At 40.5% G+C, this 27,185-nt stretch overlaps 2 protein-coding genes across 3 annotated transcripts; both read right to left on the reverse strand.

Moving 5' to 3' along the window:
• Window positions 1-14: 14 nt before the first annotated feature.
• On the reverse strand, window positions 15-19,484 carry tbrg1 (transforming growth factor beta regulator 1). Of its 2 annotated transcripts, none has more exons than XM_028464802.1 (15): window positions 19,225-19,484; window positions 18,952-19,099; window positions 17,152-17,209; window positions 16,965-17,047; window positions 15,931-15,967; window positions 15,578-15,640; window positions 13,041-13,250; window positions 12,828-12,898; window positions 10,253-10,488; window positions 10,051-10,187; window positions 9,805-9,951; window positions 8,415-8,512; window positions 8,242-8,345; window positions 7,209-7,354; window positions 15-1,001 (listed from the first exon to the last, which is right to left on the reverse strand). In XM_028464802.1, the coding sequence occupies exons 2-15, from the start codon at window positions 19,068-19,070 to the stop codon at window positions 957-959; spliced, it is 1,554 nt and encodes a 517-aa protein (XP_028320603.1). In that variant the 5' UTR covers window positions 19,071-19,099; window positions 19,225-19,484; the 3' UTR covers window positions 15-956. The 2 variants fall into 2 exon arrangements, with proteins under 2 accessions (XP_028320603.1, XP_028320602.1); XM_028464801.1 differs by having other exon boundaries at window positions 16-1,001; window positions 8,235-8,345.
• A 2,005-nt stretch (window positions 19,485-21,489) lies between these two features.
• On the reverse strand, window positions 21,490-25,874 carry LOC114474406 (collagenase 3-like). The gene is made up of 11 exons (XM_028464699.1): window positions 25,745-25,874; window positions 25,554-25,670; window positions 25,282-25,409; window positions 25,049-25,197; window positions 24,770-24,895; window positions 24,465-24,626; window positions 23,252-23,426; window positions 22,591-22,721; window positions 22,344-22,509; window positions 22,131-22,234; window positions 21,490-21,610 (listed from the first exon to the last, which is right to left on the reverse strand). Exons 1-11 carry the CDS (start codon window positions 25,850-25,852, stop codon window positions 21,507-21,509), a joined length of 1,470 nt encoding a protein of 489 aa, XP_028320500.1. The 5' UTR covers window positions 25,853-25,874; the 3' UTR covers window positions 21,490-21,506.
• Between the last annotated feature and the right edge of the window lie 1,311 nt (window positions 25,875-27,185).

Consider the following 27,185-nt stretch of genomic DNA (forward strand, 5'->3'; position numbering starts at 1 on the left):
ACACAGACTTTTTTTCTCCTCATCCATCAATAATACTTTGTGGTACAACACTTTAAAATACACCAAAAGGTGAAATTCAAATTCTAAAATGAGCAAAACATCAGAAATAAATAAATTAAAAGGCATAAATTCCAGTTTAGATGAGCGAGCAGACAAATAAATGATGTATAACATGAGCTAAGGGGTACATGTGATAAGAAATAAAAGTTAAGGGGTACAGGGGGCAATAAAGTTAGTGAAACACTTCTATAAGGTTATTGTGGCATTTTCAAAACTGAAAATTAACAAAAAAAAAGTTATTAAACCCCAGCCTTTCTGTGTAGGTTTAGCTTTGATTTTCATTTTATTTTTAATGTTTATTCTTTTTTTTGTTTTATCAAATATTTTCTTGCTGTTGAACTTAGATTATATTAGGGAATATGTTTTTTTTAACTGCACTGCTCTGAATGTGAAAAATTAAAGCTGGTGAAAGGTTGTAACATGTTTACGCTACAAGTCATGACTTTGTGAATTTGCACAAATGAATATCAAACTGATCGATATTTAATCAAAGCTGTTTGTGGAAAAGTGATTATTTGATTCACTCTTTGTTGATGCTTCACCTGGAAAATACAGTATACTTCAACTTTAAACAGCTTAGACTTTTTTTTTTATTTCTATTTCACACAATGGTTGGCATTATAGGAATTTATTAAATCCTGTTTGAAGGAATGAGTGTAACAACTGTTGGCTGCCAATGCACAGTTAATAAAGTCTACTTTGTAACAAGATGTTTGATACATGAATGTTAATACTTGCACTGATCTAACCAACAATCCTTCTGATAATAGCAGCCCAGCACATTGTGAGCTGCTTCATTCTGAGTCTAAAGTATTTCTGACTGTTTCATCGTCTACAGATGGATTTAGAATCTCAGGAGCTGAAAAAGGAGGTGGAAGGCTTCATGGTGAGGGAGGTCAGGTGGTGCTGATGAGATGAGCTGGGAGACTGTGGTGTCTGTCCTGAGGAAACACAAGCACAATGGTCAGGTTTGTGCTGAATCATCATAAGCCTTAATAATGCTTTAGATAATAACAATAACTATTTTCATTTTTAACATTAAAAACTTTATTTTTATCCCTTAGGATAGAAAAGTCACTTTTTTTTTTTTAGCAAACAAACACTTTCCTCTAAAGAAATGCTAATCTCTTTGGTGCTAACACTATCCGTACGGTTGCCGTATCAATATCGACATTCTATCCGTACGCAGCGTCCCTCATTGGCCAGTTCAGGTCACGTGACTAAGACTAAACCTAACCCTAACAATTGTTGCAATATAAGGTTATAACCTAACCCTAAGTTGCTACTTACGTGTACTTCGGTAAATGTACCAATAGCACCGAGGGTTGTCTGCACGGCAACCATACAAATAGACACTTTCTTCCTATTTAGGCTGTGTTCAAAATGTCATACTAATATACTACTCACACTAAGTTTGACGTCAAAATGAGTATGTAGTGCTTTCACATTATATAGTATGAAAAGATTGAGTACGCAAGAAATACATGTACCATGTATAATACATCGGGACATTTTTAAGTATGCACGGTGGGCTAGTCATACTCAACTGTCCCATGATGCATTGTGAGCGGAATGTAAAATCATCCTGGGACTGGCTTCAAGCTAAAAGCAAACACTCCTTTTTCAAACCATAGTTACATTCGTAACTCTTCGTTCTATTTCATCCCTGCTGACCGCCAGAGGCGGTGCTTTAAGCACTGAATGATTTATACCAGAAAAGTCACGAAGAATCCTGCTTACCACCCTTCAGTGTGTAGGGTCAGAGGACTCTGGCCGAAGAACCACAGCCAATGGATGGGGTGTGGCTACATTCACCCTGTAGAATCTGGAGAAAGTGCCAGGCGACGCCCATGAGGCCGCAGCACAGATGTCCTCCAGGGGCACTCCCCTCAGGGCAGCCCATGACGTAGCAACACTCCTGGTAGAGTGGCACCGCACACCAGATGGGATGAGACGGTTACTTGCCCGATATGCATGGGCAATCGCATCGACAATCCAGTTGGACAGGCGCTGCTTGGAGACAGCACCACCCCTGTTAGGGCCACCATAACAAAGAAAGAGCTGATCAGACCCCCGAAAACCTACAGTAGCTGCAATGTAGGTTTCCAGGGCGCGCACTGGGCACAACAGGTCAGACTGAACCTCTGGCTCCACGGAAGAAGGGTTGAACCGTGCCAGCCGAATGGGCTGGTTGAGGTGAGCGCGGGACAGCACTTTAGGGAGAAAAGCTGTGTTCGGCCACAGAGTGACACCCGAGCCGTCCAAATTCCACCTCAGACATGTGTCGCTGATTGACAGGGCGTGCAGCTCACTGACACGCTTTGCGGAGGAAATGGCCAGAAGGAACGCAGTCTTAAGGGTAACCCACTTCAGCGCTGCTCGTGCCAAGGGCTCAAACGGTGGAAGGCGCAATGCCTCCAGCACCAGGGGAAGATCCCATGCTGGAGTCCTTGTGGCTCTCGGAGGATGCAACCTCCAAGCTCCTCTCAAAAAAAGGGACACCAGCTTGTGGCTACCAATCGTGCCATTGTCGACCATTACATGTCTGCAAGATATTGCTGCGACATAGACTCTCAGCGTTGAATGAGAAAGCCCTTTGTCCAGAAGGGACTGGAGAAAGTCCAGAATAGCTGGCACAGGGCAGTGCACAGGGTCCACCTCCCGCCTTGTACACCAGTCGGAAAACAGTTTCCATCTGTTCTCATACTGGAGGAGAGTAGACGGCGCTCTTGCATTCATTATAGTATATCTAACTGGGTCGGCACAGACGCTTAGGAGCGTCTCGGGCCCCCCAGTGGCCAAACGCACAGTTGAAGGAGTTGCGGATTGGGGTGCCAAATCCGCCCGGCCAGTTGGGACAGGAGATCCCTCCTGTCGGGAAGGCGCCACGGTGCGCTGCGACAGAGGCTGTGCAGCAGCGGGAACCAGCTCCTTCCTGGCCAGAAGGGTGCTACAAGCAGGATCCTGTGGCCCTCCTGAAGGACCCTGTGGAGTACCAGCTGAATCAGAGGAAACGGAGGGAAGGCATACAGGAGGCCATCCGGCCAAGGATGAGCCAATGCGTCCTGGCCAAGAGGACTGGTTGTCTCGGCTAAGGAGAACCACAGAAGTCAGTGGGTCGACTGCTCCGAAGCAAAGAGGTCCACCTCTGCCCTGCCGAATATGCTCCATATAATGTTCGTTACCTCCGGGTGGAGGTGCCACTCCCCCGACGGAGGTTTCCGACGGGAGAGGAAGTCCGCCAAGTGGTTCTGCTCTCCCGGTATATGCATTGCTCGTATACTGATCAAGCGGGGGGTTGCCCATGTGAGGAGCTCCCTTGCCACTTCCAGCAGCCGTGCAGACTTGGTACCGCCCTGATGGTTTATGTGATACACTGTAGACGTGTTGTCTGACCGCACAAGGACATGCTTGTCCCTCAGATGCGGCAAGAAGTGCTTGAGAGCTAGGTGAACCGCACGCAGCTCCAACACATTGATGTGTGCACCTTGGTCTTCCACAGGCCAACGCCCCTGGGCCGTCCTGCTCTGCCACACCGCACCCCATCCTGAAGGGGATGCGTCTGTGGTAACGGCCTCCCTGCGAGATGGAACGGAGCCTATAGGAACGCCTCTGAGCAAGTAAGCCCTGTCCCTCCACAGAGCCAGGGCGCAAAGACACTGTTGTGAGACCTTGAGCCTCCTGCTCCTGTGCCGCTTGGCATCCAAGTGAAAACTGTTCACCCACCTCTGCAGTGGGCGCAGCGACAGCAAGCCCAGAGGGACTACCCCTGAGACTGACGTTAGCTTGCCCAAAAGACGGAGGAAAGAAACATAGGTCAGCCAGCGGCCCTCCCTGAATAAGGCGAGCTGGCGAAAAATACCGTCCACACGGTGGGGGGAGGGTTTTGCCGTCATAGTTACACTGTTCATTAAAACCCCAATAAAAGTTGTGACCCGGGATGGCACCAGGCAACTTTTTTCCACATTCACCTTGAGTCCAAGTCGAGCCACATGGGACAGGAGATGCTCTGTGTCTTGTGACGCCTGGACCCGGGATGGAGCACAGATCAGCCAGTCGTCCAGGTATGGGAGAACCTTCAAGCCCCGAGACTGTAGAGGTGCTAGGGCTGCAGACACACACCTTGTGAAGACCCTTGGGGAGAGAGAGAGGCCGAAGGGCAGCACCCTGAACTGCCAGCGGCGGCCGCGGTATGCGAAGCGCAGAAACTGCCTGTGTTGCTGAGCAATTGGGACGTGAAAGTACGCGTCCTTGAGGTCTATTGATGTGAAGCAGTCCCCATGAGCCACCGTTCTGAGGACATCTGCTGTGGTCAGCATGTGAAAAGGTATGACCTTCAGAAATTTGTTCAACCCTCTGAGGTCTAGGATTGGGCGGAATCCGCCTGTCTTTTTTTTCACTAAAAAGTACGTTGAGTAGAACCCCCGGTGATCTGACCCAGGGTCTACAGGCTCGATGGCGCCCTTGGCCAGGAGGGCAGACAGCTCCTGGTCCAATGCGAGAACCTTTGCCGGGTCGCTGATGGATGTCATTCTGACCCGGCCGGATGTGGGGGGCCGACGGCGAAATTGAAGTTTGTACCCGTAGGTTAGGGTGGCGACCACCCACGGGTCTGAAGCATGAGTAGCCCACTGTTGGAGCTGCTGATGCGAAAAAAGTCCGACCGCCGGCCCCAAAGCCTCAATCTCTGCCCCCCCGGCCCCTCGGGGCCCTAGTGGGAGGGCGGAAGGGCTCTGGAGCTCGAAATTGTCTGGGGGGCAGGCGAGCAGAGCCCCGAAAATCCCGGACTGGTCTCCGTGCGGGACGCTGGGCATCACGACGACCAGTGGAGTGAGTTGTCGACGGCATGTGGCTGCGAAAAACCGCTGGGGGGCCCCTCAGCCTGCCGGCCGGGGGTCTATCAGGAGGAGGCATCCGGCTAAGCCCGACAAGCTGCTGCCTGGTCTGCCCCGCCTGGATGGTCCGTTCCAGCGCTTCCTGGGCTGCTGGACCAAATATCACCCCAGGTTCGACCGGGAGGCTGCGCAGCATTCTCCTGGTTGCCTCCGTTAAGTTTGACTGAGACAGCCAAACCTGATGACGAGCTTGGACTAAGATGGACATTATTCGCCCAAGCTCTCTGGACATGAGCCCAAAAGCCTCCAATGAGGCATCACAGAAGGTGACCGCATCGGCATGTACACCACCCTCCTGCAGTGAGGCTGAGAGGGCCAACATGAGGTGTGATAGGGAGTTTCCCATGCGATCAGCGCGTGCTCCAGCATCATAAGCCCTCGTGAGAAGGTCATCGGTTATTCGACACTGGGGTCGAGGACACCTAGCATCCCTTCGAAGTGCTTCATCTGGGGGCACAATAAGAGAAGCGATGGCAGGCTCGATGGGCGGAGTGCGATCCAGTCCGGCCCCCGCTGCATCATGCATGGCTGCCAGGGTCCGCCCATCTGCAGAGAGACGGGAGCAAGCCTTACTGTCCCTCCAACAGGACTGCAACTCCCTCAGATAATCCTCTGAATGAGGAATAGCGAAAGCTGTGGGGGCAGGCCTGCGCCTGAAGAAGGCGCTTGCAGATGCTGCCTCTGCCTGCTGTGGGACAACTGTGTGCAGCCGCTGTAGAGCCAGGCGCATGACAGCGCGCATGGAGTTGTCTTCCACCTCGGCCCCCGAACTGTGATCCGAGGAGTGGGAGCCCTGCTCAGACACCTGGGATCCGACATCCAAATTCTCCCCATAATCACAGAAATGGCTAGCAGAAGCAGCCAAAGAGAGTGTATCCTCCTCGGGCAACAGCGTTGGCATTGGGGGAGAGAGTGCCGCATCAGCCACCAGGGGAATAACAGGCTGGCTGTCGGCCAGCAGGGATCTCATCTGAGCCAATTCAGCAGACAGCTGCTCAACTTTAGATGATAACCCACTGTGGTCAGACTTCGTTCTCTTCCTGGAGGGGGCAGCTGCCGCAGCCACTGCCCGCCTCTTGGAGCGTGTCTGACGGGTCTGAGGTGGCTGGCCTGGGGGGAGGTCGACTACGGCAACTGAGCCTTCCACCCCTGCCAACCTGGCAACCCTGGCCGCCCGAGGCAAGTAGCTGCAGTTCATGCAGGGATTGCCTGACAGCGCCTCACCCAGGTGCTCAGGGCCAAGGCATGTGGGGCATAGGTCGTGGCCATCTTCTGGCTGTAAAGAAACCCCACAAGATGTGCAAATATGTGAGCCATCCATCGTAGCTTAACTGAGAAGTCACTGATTTCAACACAGGTATTCAACAAAGGGAGGGGGCGCGCACGCCGCCTTTCTGGTACCACCCTGCACTCCTTGGCTTAGCCTGAGCGCGGATACCGTAGGTTGGGCGAGTATAGGGACCGTATACTGGGGAAGGGAGCGCGCACGCTGCCTGCACAGTAGAGGCCCAATATACTAAATAAAAAAAAACCACTGCACTGTGGTCCTCACCCAGACTGGGCTCTTTTAACAGAAGATGACACTAGCTTAGCCGGTAATGCTAATGCAAACAAATCCATGCTGGGCTCCGGGCGTGCGCACACAACCCACCAGCAAACAAATAAAGTCGGCTAACTTAAATTTCGGGAGTAGGCTGCTCAAATGCAGCCTTCACCGACCATCTCTTTCATTTTTTATAAAGACAACCGTTGATCTGCCGAATAAGCGGCTACTTACCTTGTCAGCGTGTGTCGTCGGGACCAAACACAAACCATATGCTGGGGGGAGGCGGCGCTAACGCGGCCTGTGCCAACAGAGGTTGCTAATGGGTGAAGCCTCCGCTACCCAAACACTCACCGTCGCAGCTCCTGGAGGGCAAATGCACGCTGCTCCGACCTACCACAGTCACGGAGCTACTAGCGACGGCAGCTGTATGCACAGTATTCCAGTAACTGCGCGCGAGAAGAAAAAAAGGAAAGTACCCTGGAGTGACACCGGAAGATATAAACTTCCTCTGGGTCATCCAGGGGTCACTGGTGACATTGTTGGTATACATATTCGCACTGCGCATGCGCGAAGGGGAATATTCAGTGCTTAAAGCACCGCCCCTGGCGGTCAGCAGGGATGAAATAGAACACAGCTTTAGTCTTTATTCAAAGGTCACATTCCATCAGAAAGCACTGAAGACACAGTATGTTGTTGATGTAACCAACCTGGAATGTGCTCAGTTTTAATTTTCTCTTCGAAACCTTGATGTCTGTGGTAAGCATCAAAGTTGACGGAGGCGTCGTCCTCTGAGAGGCTGTGAGGGACGTGACCGTCTCCAGGGCGACACACCTCAAAACGAATCCATCTGTAGCTAAAATAAAACAAAAACAACATGAAAAGAAGCCTTATTTTGGAACAAATGCACTAAACACACGCATTTTAAATGTACTTAATATGAACATAAAGCATTTTTAAAACGTAAAAGTGAAAAAAAACAGATCGATTACATAAAATCTGACTGAATTCTCCCTAAAAAAAGCTAAAAATGTATCTCAAGCTTCTTATGCTAAACAAACATAACTGAATAAAAAAAATAAATAGGAAAAAAAGTCTGAGGATATACATTTGCTTTTGTTCCATGTTACTGTGTAATACAGTGTTTTTCAACCTTAGGGTTATGACCCCATATTGGGTCACCTTGAATGTCTAGAAATTGATCAATTTAATTACTAAATAAAAACATGTTTTTTTAATTATGATTATTTTTCCAATTAAAACAACACAGTTTTAAACAATTGTATTCTATACTTTTACTTTCTCAAATATAAATATAGTTTAAATCAGAATCAGAACAGTTTGAATAGATGGTGCAAAAAGACAAACCAGAAACCTATAATAATAATAATAATAATAAATATAAATAAAATGCAGTACAGAGTAAATTAAATAAATAAATATTTGATGCCCAAGGCAAGAGTGCACTTTGACATGTGAAGTGATTTTAAAGGGTTTGTTTTATGTTTATTACACTTATTAAAATTATAAATTAAAAAAAAAAATGGGGGGTGCAATTTGGCACCCGAGACGGCCGCCTGGGTTGCCTGGCAGGGAGGCTGGCCCTGGTTAGGGGCCACTAGTGTAATAGCTTATCTGGTTTAAACCAGTTGCTCCAATGAATGAACAGGAACCTGTTTTCACCACATTGATGCATTTCCACTGAAATCCATAATTAGTGAGCAGAGCATATTTACCTGCTACATTTACGAGCCCCGGGACAGCTCTGGATCAGATTCTGGATGGTGGGATGAGAAAATCCGAAGAAGTCGGCGCCGGACGGCACGATGGGCATCACAGATTTAGAGCTGATGGTAAAGAAATGATTAGAAAATACTCACTGGGAGTTTGTGCTTCATGGTGGAATCAATGGTTACCTGACGGATGCGATGGCCTTCAGGAGGTTGGAATGACACGTCAGGGCTGAGGAAGCAACGATGGCATTTTGAGGATCTTCTTCAGGGACAATCTCAAACTGTGGAGATGGAGAGAAAAAGAAAGTTACTAACTTTGAGTTTATTGATTCTGAAAAATGACTTTTTTCTCCTTTTTTAACCTAATTGTAAATATTTACAGAAATGTAAATAATGCGCATATTAATACACATTTACATGTAAACATGCCAGAATGGAGCATCTGGCTAAAACACTCCTGCAGTCTTAAAGGAATGTGATGGTGACATTGAAATATATTACGGTATAAATCAAAATAAAATATTACTCTTTCATTGACTTTTATTAGTTCTGAATAACAGGGCAGATCCATAAAGCTACACATCTAACTTCCAACTGATTGTTATTTATTCGCTAGTGTAAAACGAAGTCCTGCTCCTTTCACACTAACTACTTTAGTCACTGCCTCAAGTAATGTCACTAAAGTCCCAAGTCCTCAACTTTGTTTGCAAGTCTTAACAAGTCATGAGTACATAATACATACAAAAAAATATAAATAAAAAGAGTACACAATGTATCACAGCTAGAGCCGTTTTACAGATCAAGTTTATTCAACTGATTTAAACAATTAATTACTTCAACAGAGTACATGTTTGTCAAATAAAAGTGATATCATCTGACATAATCCTTTTAAAAACAAATCAATCCAGCATCTTTTTAGATTTTTAATGGTTCACAGTTCCTCTGTTAACCAAACAAACAATAATAATACTAGGAAATAAAACGAGGTTGCGATAATCTTTAAATTTAAATCTCTTGGAATCATTTTCTCTGCTGAACGTGCACTACCAGTGAAACGCGTACAGTATATGACAGCTTGTTTCACTTATTTATTCTGTAGCGGATCAAACTGTGGTTTTACTTTTGACATAGTATGAAAATAGTTGGACATCACTGTGGCAACGTGGACAGAAGTCTGCGTCTGTGTTAATTAATCGAGCAGCAGCAGCTGAGGCACAACTCAGGCATGCACAGAGCAGCTCCACGACGCACGAGTCTGTGTGCCTTAAAACGTAACTAAGTCCATATTTCTAGTTCAAAATAATGTTTCATCTTATCGAGGCGCTGCACTTATTCCATTGTTAGAAGCGCGTAAGAGGAAAATGACTTAAGCAGACAAGAAAATGTGCGTAAGACCAGATTTAAATGGGAACGCCCACATTTCAGAGTCACTCCACCCACAGTGCATAACTGGGATGAAGGCACGCAGCAGCTGACTTTAGTACAGGGAGAGAATAGGGCGCAGGCAAAAACAGCGCCACTGTGTGTCTTTTTGGACTAAGGCGCATGGGAGAATAGAGCCCATAGTGCGTACCTGTGGACCTGCTCCTCCATCCTTGATCTGGCAGGTGTACAGACACTGCTGGTCTGGGTTCTTCATGCCGGCAAAGACTCTGGTGCTGCAGAAGCCCACTGGGTAGATGGCACACTCATCATGGAACAGCACTCTGTCGATGATGATCTGCAGCAGCCAATGGTGTGCAGTGTGTTAATCGTGCATTAAGTGCTGGAAGGACTTTAGTTGAGGTGTGTAAATCATAACTGGACCTAAACCACTGACCTCTCCCAGACTGTAGACTGTTAAACCTCCCAGTACGATGGGAAACACAGGACGACCAGAGGAGTCGAGCGGGATGGGCTGCACCAGCCTCCTCGACCCGTCAGCTAGCTTCCTCTTCTTGGAAATCTTCCTCGAATCTAAAGACAACACAAGATGAACCCAAAGTCTTTCTCTTATTCCTCATCTCCGTTTAAAAACTCACACTCTTCTTTGCCGTTCTCTCTCCCGCGTTCTTTCCTTTCCTTCTTGGGTTTTTTTAGCGCTGCGTCCTCTGATGTTCCTGACGTGACACTGTGAAGTGGAGCCAGGCTGGAAGCTCCTGGAGGAGCCTGGTTTAACGACACTGGTGGTGCAGGAAGGTGTGAGCTGGAGCTGGGTGTGGGCAGCATTTCACCCTCTGACAGGGACTGGTACTGTAGCAAAGACTTCAGCAAAAACCTGGAAAATAGAAGGAAAAAAAATATGTTTTGGCAAATATCGTAAAAAATAAGAGCCTGTAACAGGACTGGGGCGTGTCTTTTCTTAAACATTTTCTGCACCATCCCCAACTGTCTGTGGTCTGACTTTTATTAAGCATCGCACTCCAGGAACCAAAGCTTTCACCACTTTTTGACAAGTACAAAGAAAAATGCATGTTTTATGTTATAATAGTCCTTTAAATAAAGAAAGAGGTTGTCAATAATTCATTGACTTTCCCTTATAACTGCCTTCCTTTGCAATATTAATACATTACTGCAGCAATGTAAATATGTCCATGCTTTTTTCATATTTCCTTCACATTTAGTTTTTATCAACATACTTTACAGGTTGTCATTTGTGCACAAAAGTAAAAAAAAAAAATTGTTTATTTGTATCAGGAACATGCTTTCGCTCTATGATGCATTTTAAAAAGAGAAAAAATATCGATTATGTATGGATTATGTATTTTACATAATCCACCTGCGGGGGCTCTTTATTTGAATAGCATTTTTTTAAATGTGGGTGTCGACACAGCTTTGGAAGCCGTTCACGCCATAAAAGACGTGGTTTTTCCACTCAAAGACTGTTTTACTTCAAAACTTCAAAGTCGACTCGTTTTTTTTTTGTTTCCTGAATTGCAGCCTTTCAAGTTTGGGTAATTTGCCTGGTTTCACAGTGAGATTTGGATTTTACTTTGATGAATCACTCAGCCTGAACCAGCAGGATTGGAAAAGCACACTGTTTGGAAACATTACACACCCTGATTTAGCTTGCAACCCCGAGCTGGGAGGAAATTCAGCAAAGAACATTAAAAAGCTTCAATCAAAGCCAAAATCTGGGCTGCAGGTATTGTAATGAGGGTCAGAAAACATGACTCGACAACCGTTAGGTTTCCTGCTGTCAGGGAGATTGTTCCAAATTATACAGTTTTAATGTTTTTCCAAAGGATTTTCAGTTTTTAAGAGCGACAAATTACTTATAATTTGCCTTAAAACAAAGAAAGAAAACCATCGTTGCAAACAATAAATTCCTATTTTTCTCTAACATAATTTAATTTGTTTAAAGCTGCGGGGGACAATAACTAACATTAATAACGACACAGATAAAGACACAGTGTAGGCCATTTCTCCTGAAAACTGGGAAAATTTACTCACAAATGTTTAAAGTTGAAAGAAATTGCAACTGCCAAGATTATTTTTGACTCCATCACAAACATTGGGTTTGTTGACAAATGGTCATGTCACTTGAACTTAGGAAAAGTGCATTGCATTGTGGGGTTTGGAATCCCATAGAAGAATACAAAGATGAAGCGTTAAAGTGTCTTTAGGAAATGTCTTTACTGCATTAATAGTAGGGCTGTGCATTGCCATCAATCTGACGATATGGCACTATTCACGATACGATATATCCCAATACTAAACAATACAATATACATCGTGATATATCAGAATCAGAATCAACTTTATTGACCAAGTAATGTATTGAATACACATGAGGAATTTGTCTTGGTGAACTGTGCTCTCTCTGATAGTGTAAACATTAAATAATAACATTCAACTAGAATAAATAAAAAAGAAGTACAATTTATTTCATTTTTCTTAAACTTGTGAGAACAAGAAAATGGTAACTAACTGTAATTCAAGTACAAATATGAAAAACAAAAGGCATTTTTATCAAACTGTCAAATTACATTTTTAAAATAAGTTTTTTTATAAATGTAATACGACAGATTCTAATCATGCTAAGTTCTTTAAAAAGTAACCTCATACATCTGTAAAAGTCTCCAGTATGTTTTATGAAAAAAAAGTGCAATCAACTAAACCAAGCTAAAATGGATAGAGGAGTGAGGTAGTTCAACAAGGTCTGATGTGGTTCACTGACACCTAGCGACTAAGTGTTTACTTACTAGGCATATGTTAGCGCCATTAAATGTTTCTTTTTTGCTTTTTTGTTTTGTTTAAAAAAAATCGGTTAGGACATTTTTTGGATTGATTCGATAATCGTGCAGTGAAATATCGCAATATATCAGCCAATCGATTTTTTCTTCCACTCTTACTCCGCGAGATATTACATTACATCCGTATTCGGGCGTTTCCGTGAAATCCACATCCTGGCACAGCTTTCAATTCGTGAAAACACCAGAAAAGTCTCTTTGTCAGTGTTTTTGGGCCATCAGTAGTGGATGTGAACTACTTTTGGATGAAATACAGGTAGTTTAAAAATTGTTATTTATCATCCCCAGCAGCTGTATGTGCTGTAATGCGTTTAATAATTATACTATCATTATTATTATTATTAAGAGGCTGAGTTTCACTCACCTGCGCTCCTCCTTTGCTTTCAGAAACTTCTCCTCCAAGTGAGCGACCTCATCACAGAGCGCTGCATTCTCCTGCAGGTATCAACTGTATTAACTCTAACTCAGATAGATGCCATCATCATGTTAGCAGTTCATTCATTCATTCATTCATTCATTCATTCATTCATTCATTCATTCATCAGTCCTTTATGAACACAGGGTATACCGTACTTACAAATATCATTGCACGAGCAGCTTTGCGTAGCCTCAGGTATTTGAGCCTGTACTTCTCATTTTGGGTTTTTCGTAGACCTCTTTTGATCTTGGCTCTGTGCTCAGTGTTACTGGCCGGAGATAGGAAGGTACCCGAGCCTGAACTGGAGATGGTGTTCTGCTGTGGAGGGCTGAGGAAAGCCTGCAGGGCCTTTTGCCGCTCCACGTCACTCTAAAGGACAAACAGAGAAGAAGACAAACACACACACAACAGACAAATAATGCAGATTCCAGGGTTGGGGTTAATTAGAATTGTAATCGCGTAGTTGATAATTAATTACACTTATGGTGTAATTATAATTGTAATTTTAAAAATCTGTTGCTGTCATAATCGTGATTAAATTGTAATTGAGTTCAGATAATTGACTTTGTAAGTGTAATTGCCATGAAAATTTGATAAAAATTGTCAATTGTATTCTAACTCAAAACTGTGGAACCATGTTACAGTTCTATGTACAGTTCTACACATATGTACTGTAGTTAACAATTGTTAAAATATGTTTCATATCAAGCTTTTCCACACTTTACCATTTAAAAACTATTTAAATCAAAGGGTACACGGACACAAAAAAGGCTCAGATGTGCAAACCAAAAATATTATAACCTATATTTTTATTGATTAGGAAGCCTAACAAGGTAACCAATAGATTCAAATAAATATTTGTTTTTAATTGTATTTTACAGCTGATTTAGGACCCGTTATAGTAAGAGATGCTAACAAGAAGCTAACACAAGGGAGGAAAGTTAACTTTTATTAGGTTATTTATTTCAGGTACAGTACAGTCATTGTGATTAATTGCAATTGCATTTTAGTAATTGAGAACGTAATTGTAATTTTTATCTTCTGAGGATAAAAAATAATTGTAATTTAATTGTTATTGGAAAAAATGCTGGTCACTGTAATCGGAACTGAACTGTAATTGAACATGTTTAATTGAAAACGTACTTGTAACTGAAAAATGTAATTGTACTTTATTTAAATTCACTGGAAAAGTTTCTCTCGCACTTTTGTTTCTTTTTTTTTTTTTAAAGCAAAACTAAACTAAAAAAAATATACATTTAGGTCAACATTGAAGCTTAAAGATTTTCCCACTAATAGTGTAACAAAGTGCTAATATATTCCACAGATGTGCTCACACTGATTAGATCTCAAGTGTTTGATCATAGTGGGTAAAAAGCAGGTAAAAGTACTCACTCCCTCATATGCAAAGATTTAAAGCCTAATGGTTGTGCTTTATCTTTTGTTCACTTAATCCATTTCAGTTTCTTAAAGCTGCAGTTTGTAGAATCGTGAGGCCACCACGCTCTCCCTTCCCCTCCTGAATGAACCTCACCGGTCTTCTTGGGAACGCTGTGCACTTGCACAGTGTGGAACTCTTTACGACTGTTTTCTCCATAGCGACTAGTAACAAATGTGGGGACTTTATCTTGTGTTATTGGAGAGTTTTCTGATGTTTTAGAGACATAAAAACACGTATCACTCTCTGCTGCGAGGACAGGAAGAGGCTCAGAGGTGCTCCTCACACACAAGCTGGAATATAAAGCCATGGGACTGTCTCCACTCTGAAACAGCTCATGGGCTCGCCCTGTTTGTAGAAAGATCCCTGATTGGCTGAAGTCCAGCGTCATGCGCCTGTATTTCTAAAGCTCATTCACAGGACCAGGAGAAGGGACTCATTGTCCACTCAAAACACTTTGGATTATAATATGCAATACAATATAATAAAATGATTATGGATTTTTTACCAAATAAAACCCCCCAAAAAACTTACAAACTGCAGCTTTAATATTCCTTCATCTTCATCACTTAGTTTATGGGTCGATGACGTATAAGGAATTCACCTCATTGTATTTCATAAAATGGGTATCATTGTGCAAGGTTTACATGAATATTATGGTGGAAATAAATATAGAATCATATACAGGACAATAATATAACTAAAATAGGGCATTTAAATAGATTTACAGTTAGAATTGTAAATATTTTTTCAAAACAGCAGTCATGGCCAGACATGATATTTTGACATTTTAAATAACAGATTTGCAAAGAAATGCAACTGGAAGGAATATGTAGGTGCAACGTCATTAACCTTATGTTCTAATGTTCCCTTATGTATCTATTGTTCATAAGATAGAGAGAGAGCTTTATGGATCCCGCAGTGGGGAAATTTACGGTACTGTCATGGCAGCTCACATCAGATAAAGTGCTGTAAAAAAGACAATAGAAGGACAAAATTACCCAGAATGGTCAATTTTGAGTTACCTTTGAGTTAAAAAAAAAGGACATTGTCTTCTTTCTTCTTGGTTTTGTTACTGATTGTCAAATAATTGCTACAAATTAAATTACTGCACAAAGGATCTAATCCTATAATTGTGTGTGACTTTACAGCCTTTGAATGTGCTTCATTAAAATGACTCTGCATTTCTAAAAGCTGCAGATTAAACTGTTTATATATGTGTTACCGAAAAGAAGGAGGCATTAATGTTACCAAAACTCACCAGCAATGCAAACACTCCATTTCTGTTTTCAATCCTCTTGAACCTCCTGCTCCCTTTTTGAGTCTGAAACATAAATTTAAACTGAAAACAAATGTAAACAGGGAGGGGGAGCCAATTCCACTGTTACCAACATACAGGTGGATTTAGATTTTATGAGTAAAAGCTGCAACATCGAGGCTTGTACAGTATTGCACTCAACACCATAGGTTGTGATCCAAGCAAAAGAAATGTGTCCCAGAATGAGATAATAAATGAGAAATAAAACTATGCTGACAGATAGCATGTGTATATAACCAATGAGGACGCACGTTAGCACATTTAACAGGAGACTGGGTCTGAAATATTCTCCTTACCTCACGGTACATTACAGCTTCCAGGCTTGATTTCGCACTGTGGAGGAAAAAAAAAAGAAAAAAGTGAGAAAAGGAGGAAACTAATCACTAAACAATTTAAAACCCTGCATTTCCTTGGTCTAAATATGAGAAACTCCCAAAACAAATACACAAAATGACGACTAAAAGAGACTCCAAAAATCACCAAATTACAAAATAAATCCAGAAACGCATAAAACATGAATAAAAATACACAAAATGTCAAAAAATAAGCATGGAAAATGACAGAAAATTTAAAATCCATGCATGATACAAACTACACAAAATGACTCCAGAGACACACAAAAGGACAACAGAAATACACAAAAAGACTGAAAAATGGCTTAAAGGGCAACCAGAGTTCACAATAAGGGTCAATAATAGCCTTTATTTTTTCCTGTATTATTGCTCAGATTGGTCATTAATATAACTGCTGACATGGATGTTGATAAGGTGGCCCTCGGATCAGAAAAAAAATCACACTTTTTCTGGCCCTTACTGTGATAAAAGGTGCCCATTTTGTGATTTAGTTCAGTTTAGATTAGGGTTGCAAAAAAACAGAATATTTCCCACAAATTTTCACAGAACCTTGAGCTCGGGAATATTCAAAAACAGAAACTTTTGTTTATGTATTGGAATTTACTGAAAATTGGGAAAAAAATGTAAATAACTGTATCCTATCTAAACATATTAACATTCCAATCATGAAAACATAACATCTCAACACATTTATTTGTAAGTAGAAATTTAGAATCAAAACGTTTTTTAGGACTTGCAGAAAGTACCGTAACGCAATCTCTGATTTACACTCACATTCACTGAGCACTAAATAAAAAGTTTTGGAATTTAGAGAGAGATAATCTAGAACTCTACATTCATAAGTTCAGGATCAATAAATAAATCTCAGTTTGTTTAGGGATGAAAGACAGAAAACACCTTGAACTACTCAACCACCACACACCAGTGGGATCATACAAGGTGAACATGCAAACTGAAGATTAAGTGAAGAACTGTACTTGGATTGAACAAGTCCGCGGTCGATAATCCTCTGTTTAATCTCCTTTATGTGCATGGGGCGCCCGGCTTCTTCCAGAACAATCTACAGAAGAGTAAAACAGAAATCACAGTTTAGACACAAAAATCAGCAATGGACATCATCAACTAGATAAACATATGAAATTGTGGTAAACATCTGGCAGATACCTGAGCTGCATCAAGCCAGGTGAGCATCGGCTTCTCCGTTATTTCACTGGGAGGTTCACTGCAAATATAGAACACGTCAACAAATGATGAAGCACTCAGTCACGTTTAACCAACGAGCATGTAAGAGATGTGATTTTTGTAAATTATTAGTACTGTAACCAAAATGTTTGCAGGGAATCGGGAAATATGAATCTGTAAATAAGTGTCAAAAATGATGACGCCGTATTAGAGCCACATTAAAAGCACTACAAGATTAAAGTAGTATTATTTTGAGATTAAAGTCACAATTTTATGAGAATCAAGCTGTATCTTAAAAAATTTGTCATGGTACAGGGCTCAGAATTCCCTGTTGAAGTGAACGCAACTGACAGCTCTGAAGTCGACCACTTCCAGCCACTTCCTCCTCCACAATAAAAGAGACTATTTGCTCCAAATCAGTCTAGTTCTTTGGTCGGAACAAAAGCAAACATCTGCAAAGTCTGTTTAAAGTCCTTAAACTGATAATAGTGTGATGATGATGGGTTGAAAGGCTCAGTATTTCACCATATGTGAAAAATATAATCTCCAGGGTTCCCACACTTTTTTCACAATGATTTTTCCAAAACTTTCCCATTTTTTTTTTACCAAATTTCCATGATTTAGTTCTAAACAGTGAAGATTGGTATTTCAGATTTGCCAGCCACGTTACATTGAATGTACATTTCCCAGTCATTTGTAAAAGTTTGATAAACCATTCCGACCACTGATGCTCCCAGGCTCGTCTCAGCAGCGAGCAAACTAACTTACCTGGAGAGTTCATTTGTGGGAATTTGTGACACCTGTATGCAGCACTTTCACTTTAAAGATAACGCTGAACGTCTTTGGGGTTGAGTATATTTTAAACATTAAAATAAAACAGACTATATTTCCAAAACTTTTCCAACACAGTTAAATTATTCCATGACTTTTCAAGACTGGAAAATCGTTTTTTCAAATTCCATAACTCATTCTCAATAACCCAACACAGATAAGATCCTATTTGTATTTCAACTTTATTCTCATAAAATTACGATTTTATTCTGAAAATATTGCGACTTCAATCTTGAAATAATATAAATTGAATCTAATAAATTACGACTTTATTCTTCAAATATTACGACTTTAATCTTGAAATAATATACATTTAATCAAATAAAATTACGCCTTTATTCTCGAAATATTACAACTTTAATCTTGAAATAATATACATTGAATCTAATAAAATGATGACTTTATTCTCGAAATATTACGACTTTATTCTTGAAATAATATAAATTGAATCTAAGGAATTGACTTTATTCTTGAAATATTACGACTTTAATTTTGAAATAATATAAATTGATTCAAATAAAATTACGACTTTATTCACGAAATATTACGATTTTAATCTTGGAATAATATACATTTAATCTAATAAATTACGATTTGATTCTGAAAATATTACGATTTTAATCTTGAAATAATATACATTTAATCTAATAAAATTGCAATTTTATTAAGATACAACATTATACTCAAAATAATACAACTTTAATCTTGTAGTGCCTAGATTCTTTTATTTTTATTTCAATGTGGCCCTAATACGCCTTTGATTTATTTATTTTATTCTGTCTAATAATTCCTCTTTCAGTCGTCCCATGATATCCTTCACACAGTAAATCTATAGAACTGGCACATCTACACCTACAGCTAAATATTCCATAAATCTGACTGAATTATATCAATTTTGTGCACTGTCCTGTTATAAATAATGTGTAAAAACCCCATGTTGTTTAGTGGCACCTCTCTATGGTCTCTGCGGTTCCAGGAAGACTTGCGATGCTGTCCAGAGCTGGGAACAAAGAGTAGCTTCCCTGTCCATCAGCCTCCATCTCTGATTCAAACGTGTTGAGTGACTCCATGTAAAACAGGTCAGTAGTGATGCACAGACCTGACAGACGAAAGCAGCCAACATGTAATTTAACCCTGGTTAAAGTTAGCTAGCTGCTACATGCTAACATTAACGCAACAGATACAGTGCTCCATTAACAACAACAACAAATACACTGTACAAACCTGAAATAATGCGCTTGTGTCAGTGTAGACAGTCGCACGACACGAGATGAGTTCCTTCTTCGTAGTTTGTTTACATCCGGAGTGGCTATGTGCTAACGTTAGCTAACACATCAGCTAATTACAACAAAGAAGTGGAACGCCGATATTAATAATTTAGAAAGATTTAAACCAACTACTGCACCCGATAAAAGAAAGCAGAAAGATTAGATAAACCTAGAATACGGTAATAACCAATAACAGCGGAACAAAAGTTTGTTACAAGCCGGAGCTTTAAAAAGAGAACACACGCATCAAGCATCCGGTTTAGGATGTAACAAAATAATATAGACACTATCGAGTTTTAAATAGATATTTATATTTTCTATTTTTGTATTGTTTTTACATAATAATAATAATTATAATTACAAAAATTACAATAATAATAATAATAATGGATCAAATTTGTATAGCGCTCAAAGATGCTTTACATGGGGAATAAGACAAAACAAAAAACAAAACATTTAATGGAAAAGCCCGTCTGAACAGGTGGTTTTTGAATAATGATTTGAAGTATAATTATAATAATTATAAAAATGGTAATAGTGTCCGTTTTCCATGCTATAACTCCATGGAGGCCTAGACCAAATGCAAACAAAAACAAGATGCCAAAAACTAAAATGCATTAATGTTTTTGTTGGGAAAAAGAACTCTCAAGAACAATAATTCTCGAGAGTGAAAATCATCAGAAGTATAAAACCTTTAACATTTACATAACAATTATAAAATATCGACTAAAGCAGGGGTCTTCAACGTTTTCCAGGCCAAGGACCCCCAAACTGATGGAAAGATGGTGCGGGGACCCCCTACTTATATATATTGTATAAAATTGTGTTTTATATTAAACTGGTCCTATAGTGCCATGTATAAATGTACTATTGTGCATTCAATACTAAGATATTCAAATAACACACAGGTTTATATATTCTTGTTTTTAGTTTAAACATGTGCAAGGTACAGTGAGTAGGGTGGCCATGTCACTGCCATTCATACACATAACATAACATAATAAACTGATACCTGCCAAGATCAACAATGTCTGTCAAATTGCATGTAACAACATTTTGCATAAAAGCTGTTCAAATGGACATTTTTGTTCAACATAAATGTGGAAACGGAAATTATTGATGCTTGTTAGTGCCACTGGCATGCATAAACATACCTGTTATCTTGCACACAATACTGAACTATTAACATAATTGACAGATTCATGTCAGCATTGCTGACTGAAAGACATCTTCTGCCTCCATTTATCTGTTCACTACAGTGTGTTGGATTCATGTTAATGTGTATTTAAAGACATTTCAATTTATTGAAAAAATTGCGGGGGGGAATATAAAAAAATGTCTAATCAACCAAAACTTTCGCGACCCCCCTGCAGTACCTCCGCGGACCCCCTAGGGGTCGCGGACCCCCTGTTGAAGACCTCTGGACTAAACTATGGGGGTGGGGGGGTTAAATGACAAATACAATAATATGATCTTGAAGAGGCAAAATTAAGGCTAAATCAGATTTAGCTTACAAAATTAAATATATTATCATAACCATTCTATATCATCGGAATAGAGTATTCATGCAACAGCTCAAGCAGACAAATAACCATTTTTTTTTTTCTTTTTGCATTGTGCCAAGTTGCTTTTAGTTTGATGGCGAATTTAAGTTTGTCAATTTTAAGTGTGGATAACAACTTCTGTTGGTTACAAGTGGCTCTTATTGTAGTGACAAAGTAACTGATATATAAAAACTGTAAAGTAAGGTTTTTTGGTTTTGATATCATGTGTTTTCTGCACTTTGTTTTGGAAAACCCGGTTTTCCACCATGACACTAACTATGGTATACTGTATGCTTGCAAAGCCTAACTAATTAGACATGCAATGACATGGGTGGTTTAAATCCCAATGAATCAGTATTCATACAATAATCCTATTTCATTTTATTTCAAACCAGAGATTGTAAAACTATGCAATGCAATGAAAATGACAAGGCAATCTTAACGGACAACAGCATGTCAAACAGTTCACAGGTTATTTATTTACTGAATTGGTCGATAGAAAATCATTCACTGACAAACATGGTTATTTTTTTCGACCCTTTTATTTGCACGTTTGAACATTGGACTTCAAAGCAAATGTGTCCCTTAGAAATGCTGACCACATGATAAAAACACAATACTGTCATTCGTATGGCTCAATGGCTAGGTGTGATTTTTTTTAAAAATGTATTATAATTATTGAATTAGCGTGGTTTCAGTAACAGTTGAGCCAGCCGTAGTTCAGCAGTACCCGCATCACTCTTTTGTACGGCAAGTAGTACTCGCTCTGTCTGGGGCCGTCAGAGAAGTAGAGATATCCTGTGAAAGGAGAGATTTGGAAGAATGTCTCAATTAAAATATTTGACTTGGATTATTTATTTTAGTACATATTAGTACAGTGTGTGTGATTGCTGCGTGTTGCTGCTGAGCTGTCACTGCATGGATTTGCTCCGTTCCTCAGACAAAGGTCTTCTCTGCCTTTTTTTTGCTGACACGGCCACGATATAAGTTTGAGAAAAGTTAATTTGTAGACAACCGTGTGCAGAAACAGGGCTGGTCATAATCTAGCATTAGTTTGTATTGGGCTGTCATAAAGCAGTACGTCTTGCCACCGGGTCGGAGGCAGGGAAAGTTGCAAGTGCCAGAGACAGCAGGGGGGAGATGAAAGACCCCCCAATCACCCCATAAACACTTGTATTACCTTCACAGAGACTACGAGAAGGGTTTATTAAGGTGAAAAAGTTACTTAGTTCTGCTTTAAAATACTAAACCACTCATTTGAATACATATAAAATGAAAACAGGAATCTACACAAGGTTAAATTGAGAGCATTTCTCACCATAGTTTTCAAATGCTGCATCGACTTTAGAGCCAATCCCTGGAAAGTCCTGAGTAATGAGTCGTGGGTACCCAGGGTCCATTTGGTTACGCCTCTCATCATAACTGTGGAAGAAATTAAGAAGATTTAAGACTTCCACAAATGCTGGTACACATCCATACACAGCATGGAAGTAGATGTATTTAAGGTGCAGACATTATGTCTAACTCTAACCTCCAGTACTGATTGTTCACAAAGAAGAGTGTTTTCCCCGTAGTGGTGACGTGGACGGCAGCATCAAGTTTGGATACTGAGGTAGGGAGTCCAAGGTTGGTGATAGACTTTGGATAACCTGGCCTAATTGTCTTTGAGATGCCTCTTAGTCCCCAGTATTGATTCCCTGCAGAATAAAAGTAAAGATTTTAATGTCTTACAGTGTTTTCCACTGTATTGGAGGTCTCAACCTACCCGTGAACATTACCTTGAAAGAGAAATGCTGAATTCTCATATGGGACCTCATAAGCAGCATCAACATAGGTGATCTGAGACCATTTCGTGCTTACTTTAGTCAAACGAATTCCAGAGAACCTTGTGCTTTTCCTCCAGTAGTATCTATTGAACATTTCAAGTGAAATTAAAAATAAATTGTTTTGCATGTTTACCCCTCCTATTATCCTCAAATATTGCTAAAACACTTCACCCTTTCGGTCAATCTGCCTCCAGGGACATTTGCCTCCAGAAAATGACTTTCAAAAAATGAATCCATTGATAATGAAACCATGACCTGTTCTCAAGCACCACCATTATTTTATTTACTATAAAGTCCTTTTTCTCAGACACATTCTCCTCTACATCACTTTCACTGTGAAAGAGCTGTTCCAAAACCTCATCGGCAGTAAACATTTTAGAGAGAGAGAGAGAGAGAGAGAGAGAGAGAGAGGATTGCAATACACAGAGCACAATAAGGAATGATTTGGACACACCCATGCCCTTGGTAATGTTCTCATGAGAATATTGCCCACCCGCCCACAATTTTTACACAGCTAAAACAGCTTGGGGTCAAATTGACCCCAGATGAACACCAATGCATGCAATGTGTGTTCAGCACATTAAAAAAATAATTTTTAATATTTAAAACGAACCCATCTTTGAAGAAGTATAGGTCTCCCCTCATGGAGGTAGCAGCATCAAACACTAGGCTACGGCTACACTGCTCATCCTGTGGGTTGGTAACTGGATCCTCTGTTGGGTCCTCTGGTTCTGGTTCGGGTTCAGGAGTAGGAGGGGGTTGAGGTTTTGGGTCAGGTGTACGGCTGCCTGTGAAGTCAGTCAGAAAATTCAGGAGAGGCTGAATTATAATAATGTTTTCATTAATGGAATGCTAAATCAAAATTAAACAAACTTTAATTCACAAAAGTGGGACAACACACTGCAGCATTTAGACCAAATCTTTTTTTTTTTTAATCTATGATACTATAGATAATATCATTAAAAGATGATTTATTTATTTGAATCAAATGACAATAGGAATTAATGGGTTGTGATAAACTGGCAACTCATCCCGGGTGCACCTTACATTGCTCTGTGAATAACGTTTTCACCCAAAAATGGCCCAAAAGTACATTTTTGGCCAAAGATGTGCGCAAACGCAGCTGCGATTTTCTGGAAATGTTCCAATTTATTTGCATACTCGTACTATTTCAATACATCTGAAATGTTTTAATATTTTTAATTTATTTATATTTTGAAGCATCAATTCATACAATTGTAATGTTTCAATTTGAGTTAAGTTAGTACACATTTATAGCCATAAATGCAATGGTACTAATAATTTGCATTATAATTTCTTTCTGTGTTTCGGTCTTCGCCTTGGTTTTCTCATTTTCAGTTTTGGCCAAGAATTTTCGTTTTGGTGCATCCCTAAACATAATCTCACACAAAAACGCAGCATCGTCACAAAAATCTAAATCTAAGTTATTTCATGCAGTTAGAACTATTAGAACATTTCATTCAGAGTTTAGGTTCAGGTTAAGAGTGGGGTAAGGGCTATGTTTAAGGTGATAAAAAAAAACCATTGTCATACATCAGTTTGCAATTTGTTCCAAGCAACTTGACACAAATATGTGCCTTGCAGCACAAAAAAAGGATTGTGTCAAACAGCACGAAAATGTTAAAAAAGAATATATACAGAAACCGTGTTGCCATGCATGAAAATTACATTGAGTCATTTTTGTGACAGTTCCATGATCTCAGTGGGAATGGGCTGTAGTATTGCTAGTATAGGCTGAACAGGGTAGGCACGTATAGAAACAAACTAACGTGACTCAGTTTAGGTGATTAACAGTGTGACTTTACCATAGAGGGCTTGAACTCCACGTCTGTCATCATCAGGCAGTTTGTATCCGTTTGTGTTGACGTACTGGTAAGTAGGAAACATCAGTGCACGCCGGTCTCTGGAGTGATCCAGACCCAGAGCATGGCCAAACTCATGGGCTGCTACCAGCAGCAGGTTCACACCTGTAAAAACACTACATAATTGTAACACTTGGATCTGAAATGTTCTTATTTAAAATAAAAACCCGAATTCCTGCATTAATGACATTGGGAACACAATGTTTTATCTAGAGCATGGGGTGACTTTAGCTGCATCATATGTTTACCTCTTGGGGTCAGAGTCCAGGTTTCATCATCATCAAAGTGTGTGTCCCCTCCCATATTTCGTCCAGGAGAGTTGGCATGTGCCAAGACTCCGCCTCGCCCATCAAAAGGGTAAAAGTCTCCATGATCTACATTCAAATGAAATAAAAGTTTTCTCAAATCGGTCCTATTGTTAGGCCATTTAGACTACTACTGCTATGATAAACCTTCTCATTTCAATTATGTATCACAAGGTTCTTTTTTTCAAATGTTATCTGAGTGTGTGCTTTGTTCACACTCACAGCCACCCTTGAAAAGGATCATGATGTCTGCAGTGCCTGTTGAGATGTGTTTAAAATCTAATGGGATGACGTCGCTGTAGAGCTTGAAGGCTTGAGCAATGGTTGCATCCACTTGACTTTGGCTCAGATCAGGAGTGTACTGAGTGATCCTGTTGAAACACTGTCATTCATATTCAAACAGGCATCACAAATAATATCTGGCTTAACAAAGGAGAATGAGATGAGCTGATTGCCTGTAAGTGATTAGCCTCTTCTCCCATTTGGGTTTTCCTGCAAAGTGTCCATATCGGCTGATGTCTGACACGCCACACCTTGGAGCTTTCATCATCGTGATTGTCTCATTATCCAAGATCCCAGTGACCTAATGTTTAGATGATAAGGTAAAAACTTAATTTTAAGGGAATCCTTAAAATTAGAATCCTAGTTCAAGGTTTAAATCTCAAAGATCACCAAGATTAGCTGAGCTCAAACAAAGAAGATCATTTCTAAATGTTCTTGCATTTACCTCCAAGCCAAAGAAGGACTGCATGGCCTGCAGATCTTGGCTAAACGAGTTGTTAGAGATTCGCCGTAGTGTTGCGTTTGTCATTCCAACATCACCATAGAACTGAGAGAGGTAGTCCTGGTTCAAAGAGACAGACGATGCATTCATGTTTGTTTAAAATTCAAGCATTCCATCTATTAACATTGCCATACCTGGGCCAGATCTTCTTCTGCCGGTGAGATTGTTGGTGGGACAGTTGGTGCTGCATGACAGAGGTACAAACAACCCAATAGCACTGTGCAAAAAGCACCCAGAGACATTTTAGCTGAAGATTTCCTGCTGTCTTTGGACTGTGTTCTACTGGTGGCTTCCACCCTATTAAAGTGTGCATCATTCTGTGTGCAAAGTCGAGCGGCCCCTCAGGGGGAGGAGATACAGTATATGATCAATCAACCTGTGTTAGTTTAGGTCAATATTTATTCTCTGTTGACATGCTTCACCACGTCCTTCAAACAGATTCATGTTGGATCTTGTTTCTTGTCTGATATGTGATTCAAATATTAATAAACACATCTTGACCACAAATGCCTAAATAGTTTTTCTGCAGTGGTCTGTAAGACAGTCACTCTAACACGCCACAGTGGAAGGTTGGCTAATAAAAAATAAATTGCATTGCGACACTACAACATCTACTAATGCTATGTGCACATAGTATTTGCCTATTGATCCATATCTAAAGCCCTTTGCACTGTACATTATGTCTGTCCTCATTCAAGAGGTGCATGAAGCCATTTACTAAAGTTTGGATGATTTGTCATGCGAAAATATATCCCTATATTACAACGTCAAAAGATGTATCGTTGCAAGTGGTATTGCGAGAGGGTCGAGGGATTTGGGGGAAAGGGTTCAGATGGAAGGAAAAAAAAATCCACACCAGATTGTTATGTATTGTTTTTATTTTTTTCTTTATTTTCCTATTGAGTTTAAAAGGTCATACCCAGAGTAAGTATGTCCAGAGATAAAGTCAAATAAAAGCTTGGTCATTTTCTGAACTGCAATTTTTTTTATCCTAAAATATTGATTGTCTCATTGCTTGCACATTATCATCTTCTACCGTATTGTATCGTGAACTCAGTCTATCGCCCCACCCCTACATCTTACCCAGAAAAAAGGTAAAGAAGAATGTACGAAAAGAGGTACGCATAGCCCCTAAAGTTAGCACATGCTCACTGACATAATGCAGCACGAAGACACAGGCTGTGAATGTACTACACACTCAATGAGTATATATTGTCTACTATATACAATTAGTATGATTAGGATGATGACCATTCCCACTGAAGTATACTTCCAAGTTTCCCAAGATGCATTTCTAATCTATAACGTCAAAAACCTGAAGCACACTGAGGCTAAATATGTCCATTGATTTGCCACCATTGAAAGTTCTGAAAGCATTTTAAGTGAAAAAGTGACCAAGTAGAATATCAACATGTGGTCATTTGATCCATAAAACTTAAGTATACACATTTCATACCAACATTTTGGAGATTTTCGGACTAAACATCCATTTAACTTCAAAACAAGAGCCCTATTTACAAATAAAATAAAAAAAAAATAATGGAAGACAAGAGGAGATGCTTTTGTTTTGAAACA

This window comes from Gouania willdenowi, chromosome 13 (genome assembly GCF_900634775.1).
Source record: "Gouania willdenowi chromosome 13, fGouWil2.1, whole genome shotgun sequence".
Lineage (NCBI taxonomy): Eukaryota > Metazoa > Chordata > Actinopteri > Blenniiformes > Gobiesocidae > Gouania > Gouania willdenowi.

Bases quoted from the DNA above. Each gene is read 5' to 3' on its own strand.
- tbrg1 (XM_028464801.1), bottom strand. From the start codon at position 19,070: ATGGAGTCACTCAACACGTTTGAATCAGAGATGGAGGCTGATGGACAG. The intron at 15,641-15,930 runs GTAAGGAGAATA...TTTATGTTTCAG, and splicing joins AAGCTGTAATGTACCGTGAG to ACTCAAAAAGGGAGCAGGAG. The intron at 10,188-10,252 runs GTGAGTTTTTAA...TGTTGTCTTTAG, and splicing joins AGAGAACGGCAAAGAAGAGT to ATTCGAGGAAGATTTCCAAG.
- LOC114474406 (XM_028464699.1), bottom strand. From the start codon at position 25,852: ATGTCTCTGGGTGCTTTTTGCACAGTGCTATTGGGTTGTTTGTACCTC. The intron at 25,671-25,744 runs GTATGGCAATGT...TCTTTGAACCAG, and splicing joins CAGAAGAAGATCTGGCCCAG to GACTACCTCTCTCAGTTCTA. The intron at 22,510-22,590 runs GTAATGTTCACG...TTTATTCTGCAG, and splicing joins TTCAGCATTTCTCTTTCAAG to GGAATCAATACTGGGGACTA.